General features: G+C 49.6%; 1 protein-coding gene across 1 annotated transcript; it reads left to right on the top strand.

The window, feature by feature from the left end:
• The first annotated feature begins 957 nt into the window (after positions 1-957).
• Mpz (myelin protein zero) lies at positions 958-6,629 on the top strand. Its single transcript, XM_036202568.1, is given in 6 exon segments — positions 958-1,024; positions 3,786-3,952; positions 4,208-4,421; positions 4,976-5,111; positions 5,258-5,318; positions 5,429-6,629. Coding segments are annotated over 6 exon segments (939 nt in total). The 3' UTR covers positions 5,723-6,629.
• Positions 6,630-7,437: the final 808 nt, after the last annotated feature.

Genomic DNA, 7,437 nt, shown 5'->3' with positions numbered 1-7,437 from the left:
GACTCCTAGACCTGACTGCTCTTTCCTCTGAACTTTGTGCATTAAGTGCAGGTTGTTTGTAGAACCAAATCTTCCTGATGGCGTGGTTGGTTGTGTGTGTGGCATTCCCAGCATTCTGTTCATTGGCTGTTGAGGAGTTTGTCTTCTGTTTTTCCCCTCTGCCTCCTCAAACTAGATTTTGAGCTTGCAGGAAGAACTGAACTACCATTCTGCTACCAGCCTTCTCATACTTCCCAAATGGCCAGCACACAGGGCAATGTGTGCCTTTGCTCATTAAACTGCAGCATAGCATGAGGCAGTGAAGGATTTCCTAACAAAAGAGGGGAGGTCTGGGCTTCTTCCTGGAAGTTTCTGGGTAAAGAAAAGCTTCTATCTAGGTAGGATCTCCTAGGATGCAGGGAGATGGAAAAAGTTGTTCCCAAAGGGTTTTGTCATCTCAAGTTGGCTACAATGTTGCCATAGCAATCAGAACAACAAGGGACACCCTAATTTGGGAGTTCTCTGAAAGAAACCTGCCTCTAAGTCCTAGGGCTCTCAGGCAAGGAGGGAAGAAGAAATCCTTTGCATGGCCTTTAGGATTTGGGTTTCTCAGCTTATCTATTCCTCAGAGAAGTGTGTCTGTGTCCCTTTCTGTCCCTCTCCCTCACCCCCCCAACATTCCAGCCTAGGGTAGGGGGAGGTCAGTATACACAAAGCTTTCTGTGTATGGGGTGGTATGTATCCCCCCACCCCTCCACCCAGAGTATACAATGCCCCTTCTGCTCCATGCCCCCAGCCACCCTCCCCACCACCTCTCAATTGCACATGCCAGGCTGCAATTGGTCACTGGCTCAGGACAGCCCCCTCATGCTGGGAATCCAGGGGATTTTAAGCGGGTTCCAGAAAACCCCTCTCAGTTCCTTGACCCCTACTTTCTCTACCCCACAGACGCTCTGGGCCCTAGCCCCTACCCCAGCTATGGCTCCTGGGGCTCCCTCATCCAGCCCCAGCCCTATCCTGGCTGCCCTGCTCTTCTCTTCTTTGGGTAAGTGGAGGCACTGAGTCCTGGAACCCCGAGATTCAGGTGGTCTCTCAGCGACCGCTCCCTTCCCCACTGTACTCTTCACTGCAAAAACCAGCAGGCAAGAGCAGGAAGGGCATGCTATGTTGAGGTGTGGGGAGGGAAGGTGTATATCATTTAAAGGAAGCAGGGAAGGTATTTCTTTAAAAGACACAGTAAAAGATCTTAGAGAGCTTCCCTAAGCACCCAGGTTGGAAGTCAGATGCCCTCAGATCCATGCGGACAGCCTGCCAGGAAGCAGGGGGGTGGGGTATGGGAAAGAACAGGATCAAATGCTGGGTTCTGATCGCTATTCATTCCCAAGTGGGGCAAGAGCTATCCAACTTTAATTTCCCAGAAAAGAAAAGTCAGGGAATATGAACTAATGAATGAGCCCACCCTCTGTGGTCTCAGCTTCTTAGATTGGGTTTCTGTGGTGGCCTCTCATCCATGTGAGTGAACCCTAGGATCTTGTCCCAGTAAAGCCATCTTCCTTAAATTGATCAGCCTTTCCCTTTACCTCTGGCAGATGTTGAGTGAGCAAGAGAACATCAAAGCAAAGTTAATTAAGTAGATCCTTCCAAACTGCCTTGCATCCTGTGCGAGCAGTAGGCAAGCTGGAGTAAGGAGAGGGGATGAGCAGCAGAGGAGAGGAGCAGTTAGAAAACCTAAGGGTCTTTCCTTGGTCAAGTTCAACTCTTTGGGTTGTAAACCCAAAAGTTAGACTTTCCTGGTTCATAGTGGACTATTCTGTGGTACCCCAAGACAATGGTGAAGACAGGAAGTTGGAGAAAGCCTTGGTAAAGGGAATGAGGGGCTAAGGAATCTAAGGGCACAAAAGAGCTGGGCCCTACCCATAGAACCACTGAGCAGAGTGGAGAAGAGCAAAGACTGATGATATAGCAGGAGGAATAGAAGCCAGAACCAATAACTAACCTTCTTTGTTATATTGGGGATTCCCAAGAAGGCTCTAAGGCAGAATTCCCAGGAGGTAAAGAGAAGATATTGCATGCTGAGGTGGGAGATTCAGGACAATGAGGGTGAGAGTGGGTGTAGCATGAGCCTCCAGCACTGTTTAGACAATGAGACTTTGTTTGGTTGCCCCCTCCTAAAGAACAGAAAAGTCTACAGTTGTCCCCATCCAGGGCCAGCCCACACACATAGTCTCCCTGGAATGACTCTGCTTGTGTGGGTGGGTTATGGGGTGGCACTGGGCCAGTTTGACCGAGAAAAGGGAAGATGGTTGAACCACAGAGGTCCACGTGCAGAGTCACCTGAGTGCTGGACTTGGGGTCTCACTCTATGCCTAGCTCCTTTCTCCCTAGCTCCCCAGGAGGAGGAAGGAATGGCAAACAGAGGTGCAGCAGGCAGGCAGGACAGTTGTGCCCAGTAAGAAAAATACTCACGTTCTCTAGTCTTCTCTCCTTCTCCTTCTCCTTCTCCTTCTCCTCCTCCTCCTCCTCCTCCTCCTCCTCCTCCTCCTTCTCCTTCTTCTTCTTTTGTCTTCTTGAAAGAATTTGAATTTGCTGTACTCTGAAATACTACAAAGCTGCTAAAAGTAGGACTGATGTCTATGAGTCAGCATGGAAAGCTAGCTCAGAGACGTACATTCTTAATTCAAAACAAAGAAGTAGATCGTAATGCAATATATATTGTACATACATTATATTTTAAAGAGCTCTACAAAACAAATTTAATCATTTGTTATAAGTACAGCTATATCTTGAGTTTATGGCATTTATATTGAGTTGTAGACATAGAAAAAGCATATTTACTAACTGGTAATGATGGTTCAGAGTGGGTGGAGACATTCAGAAAGAAGTTGGTTGTTAGATAAGTGTCAAAGGAGGCATTAGCTTTATTGGTATTACTTGAACAGTTTATAAGGATGTATGCATGGCATACATTCCAGTACTCAGGAGGCAGCAGCAGGTGAATCTCTTTGAATCCTAAGCCAGTCTGGTCCACATATTGAGTTCCAGGACAGCCAGGGCTACATAGTAAGATTCTGTCTTAAAACAAATAAGCCAGGTCATGGTGGTGCACACCTTTAATCCTAGCATTTGGATTAAATCCCACCAGCAGCAGCAGGTGGATCTCTGTGAGTTCCAGGGCAACCTGGTCTACAGGGTGAGTTCAAGGACAGCCAGAGCTACACAGAGAAATCCTGTCTTGGAAAAAAAAAAAAAAAAAAGAGTTAAATGTCAACCATTGGCACAAGCCTGCAATCCCAACACTCAGAAGTCTGAGGCAGGAGAATAATAAGTTCTAGGAGAGCTATGGGATACATAGTTAAGAGTGCCTCAGAGGAAAGAAAGGAAGAGAGAGAGAGAGAGAGAGAGAGAGAGAGAAAGAAAGAGAAGGAAAAGGAGACTAAAGGGTAGAGTGAGTTGGACACAACCCACGTTCTAGAATCCTACAGAAAAGCACTGATGTGTTTCTTGTGCACTGAAGAAGCCGCCCCATCCAAGCACAAAGCAGACCTGAGCCTGCCTAGCTTTTGAGATCAGGCAAGGCTGGATACATTCAGGGTGGTAATGGCTATAGCCTTGAGGAATAGTCTCTATGTGGAGACCGTAACCAGATGCAGCGTTTACTTTCACCAACCAGGTTAGTCCAGACAGAGTCAAAATACTTGTGCTTTGCTATGGCCTCGCCAGTGACCCAGCCCTGGATGTCGGACTGGCCTCATATCCTCTTTCTGTCCCACGGGGCCCACGTGCATCTCATTTCCCTCTGTTTGCAGTGCTGTCCCCGGCCCTGGCCATTGTGGTTTACACGGACAGGGAAGTCTATGGTGCTGTGGGCTCCCAGGTGACCCTGCACTGCTCCTTCTGGTCCAGCGAATGGGTCTCGGATGACATCTCTTTTACCTGGCGCTACCAGCCTGAAGGGGGCCGAGATGCCATTTCGGTGAGTGCATGAGGGGCTCCTGGGGTTAGACAACAGATAGGGGGCTTCAAACAGCAGAAAAGAGAACTTGGGCTGCTGACGGGAAACTATTTATGAGCCATAAATTCAACTGCAGCGTAGGTAGCAATCTTTGTGACCTTGCCTGTATCTGTGTGCACTGTCCTCCCTCTCACAGGCCGAGATCTGTTACCCCGAGTTTTGGCAGCTTTTCACACTCGGGTTCTCAGATCACATGATTTCCCTCATTCCTCATAGATCTTCCACTATGCCAAAGGACAACCTTACATCGACGAAGTGGGGACCTTCAAAGAGCGCATCCAGTGGGTAGGGGACCCTCGATGGAAGGATGGCTCCATTGTCATACACAACCTTGACTACAGCGACAACGGCACTTTCACTTGTGATGTCAAAAACCCACCCGACATAGTGGGCAAGACTTCTCAGGTCACACTCTATGTCTTTGAAAAAGGTGTGAGAAGGGACAAGGGACAGCGGTCTGGGAGGCAGTTCAAGGAGGGTATCAGGGCTGGCTGATAGACTGGGGGAAGGGCAAATAGCCTCAACTAATCTGGATGTGGTACTGCAAACCTTTAATCCCAGCTCTGAGGAGGCTGAGGGTTGATTGCCTGGGTCACACAGTGAGTTCAAGACCAGCCTGGGATATATAGCAAAACTGTGGTGGGGGGTGGGGAGCGGCGGGGACAGGCATGATGGTTCTAACTGTAATCCTAGCACTCCAGAGGTGGAAGCAGATTGATCAGAAGTTCAAGGACATCTTTGGCTACATAGCAAGTAGCCAAAGACTACTTTAAGGCCAACCTGGGCTACGGGAGACCCTGCCCTGCCCCACCCCACCCCAAATAACATAAACTAATCGTAAAAACCTGGGAAGGGAGGCAAAAGGCAGCCTTGGCTGGAATTTTCACATTTCCAGCCCCTGGAAACAGGTGTAGTGCGAAGCAACACAGAAACAGGCTTCTGTTCCCCCTCAACCCACGTTATTTCTTTTCCGTCCCTTCCTAGTGCCCACTAGGTACGGGGTGGTGTTGGGAGCCGTGATCGGGGGCATCCTCGGGGTGGTGCTGCTGCTGCTGCTGCTCTTCTACCTGGTTCGGTACTGCTGGCTGCGCAGGCAGGCGGCCCTGCAGAGGAGGCTCAGGTAAGGGGCGGAGCCTGACTCCCCACCTCCCATCCAGGATCCCCGAGACTGCTTCAGTGGTGGGAGGGCCAGTGAAAAGAGGAAGTGCGGTCCGCTGGGAGCGGGTTCCAGTGAGACCAGTCCTGCGGCAACCTCTCTTTCCACAGTGCCATGGAGAAGGGGAAATTTCACAAATCTTCTAAGGACTCCTCGAAGCGCGGGCGGCAGGTTAGCGAGACATGAAGCCGGGGAGGAGAACGCTGGGAACCCGGGGACATCAGTGAGGGATGGGTGGGCAAGGTCAAGGCCGAGGCTGATGTGTGCAACCCTCCCCGCAGACGCCAGTGCTGTATGCCATGCTGGACCACAGCAGAAGCACCAAAGCCGCCAGTGAGAAGAAGTCTAAAGGGCTGGGGGATTCTCGCAAGGATAAGAAATAGCGGTTAGCGGGCCGGGCGGGGGGTCGGGGGTCTGCGACGGAGTCCTCCAAAGGCTCTCAGGTGGTGGTCATCGAGATGGAGCTTCGAAAAGATGAGCAGAGCTCGGAGCTCCGGCCTGCAGTCAAGTCCCCCAGTAGAACCAGCCTCAAGAACGCCCTCAAGAACATGATGGGCCTGGACTCGGACAAGTGACCGTCACATCCAGGCCCTGTCAGAGCAGGGGGACCTAGACTCCTCTTTTCCCAGGTCTAGGTGTTTACCTCTTGCTCCTCAGCCCTGCCCTGCCCTTACCTCCCAATGAGATGTAAAGTTTCATTTCAACCTTCCTTTCCAAGTTCTTGGATTCCTCCTTCACCTTTACCCCTCGGCTTTCCAGGAGCCTAGGGACTAACCCTATTCCTCGCCTGCCCCAAGGGCTGTGTGTTTGGTGCCTGTCCCTCAGGCACCGAGAAGAAAAGGACCTTGATAGCCTCTGCCCAACTCCAGGCCACTTAGCCTCCCCCTCCCCCACCCCAGCTGATCCCCTGGCTCGCTCTCCCTCTCTCTCCTTTCCTGCCCTCCAGTGGCCCAGCTCCACACTCTTGTCTTTGGGCTCAAATCCACATCATCCAGATCAGACTCTCCATCAGGGTTTATTTAGGTTGTCGAGTATTTTTTATTTGTTCATCCATGTTTTTGTTTGTTTACCTGAGCCCGTGCCCCCATGACTGAGGACCAATGACGTCATGTGGCTTTTGCAGTTCCCCACTCCCAAAGTCTTGGCTGGAGAGCCAACCAGCCCACTCAGTGGAGCCCCTGATCCTCAGACCTCAGCTACATGATTGATGCCCTCTGACCACACTGGAGCACTGCTCTGGGACTCAAGATTTGGGGAAAGAGAAAAAAAAAAAAAAAATGGATCGTCACAGGTCAGGGGTGGACTAGGGGGCTTTAAGAAATGTCTTTAAAAATGAATTATCTGACAGAAAACAGGAAAACCAAATGAGACTAGGAAGGAAAGGAAGAGGTTGCGCTCCCAGGCACAGGGGATTGTTAGGATTTTTCTACATTCTGTACATTTCTCCTACCACCTCCAAATGTCCTTAAATGTTTAATAAACACTGACATTTCCAGACGCTGCAGCCTCTGTCTTGCATTTTCTAGTCCTCATAAGAATCTCCACCTCTTCTCTCATTCCCTGCCCACATTTCTTCCTCATTAGCTGGTTTCAGTTGTCGGGTTTGATTTTATGGTATTGGCCCATGTAGCACAGTGGGGAAAACTCTGAAATAGGCTTATAGACACAGTTATGTATTAAAAACTACCCAGAGAGCTTGTACCACGTCCTAATCTGTGTCTGGCTCTGCTTTTACGTGGGTGGAAACGCAATAGCTTTCTTTCCGGAGACCTGAATTCTAAAACATGCCAGCCACTCACGAGCTGTGTCCCCAGGGTGGTTACTCGCCTTTGGCAAGCTTGGTTTGCATTTCATAAAACCGTTCTACCCACCCTGTGCCATTCCCAGACCTTTTGTGAGGACCAACAGAGAGTTCTTCTTATGAAGAACCTTCCTAAGCTATCAGCTTAGTGGTACATATTGTAACACATGACGAAGTTATTGGGGTCAGGCCCTCAAAAATGGCTCTAGTCTTGCTAAGGGGATTCATTTTGGAGATGGAGAAATGGGTCAGATCACCCACATGGAGGCTTACAACCATTTGTAACTTCTGTGCCAGGGGATCTGATTTCCTCCTCTGGCTCTGTGGGCAACAGGCACACATGTGGTACACAGACATCCATGCAGGCAAAACATGCATACAAATAATAATAAAGTTTTGTAAAAACGTTAAAGGAGTGTGCTTTATAAGCTAGCACAACTCTCATTCACCTTTACAAATATACATAGAACTTCATGCTAAGCATGGAGG

Source organism: Onychomys torridus, chromosome 11 (genome assembly GCF_903995425.1).
Source record: "Onychomys torridus chromosome 11, mOncTor1.1, whole genome shotgun sequence".
NCBI classification, from domain to species: domain Eukaryota; kingdom Metazoa; phylum Chordata; class Mammalia; order Rodentia; family Cricetidae; genus Onychomys; species Onychomys torridus.
The sequence above is the reverse complement of the archived record's forward strand: the minus strand, read 5'-3'. Positions and strand labels throughout refer to the sequence as shown.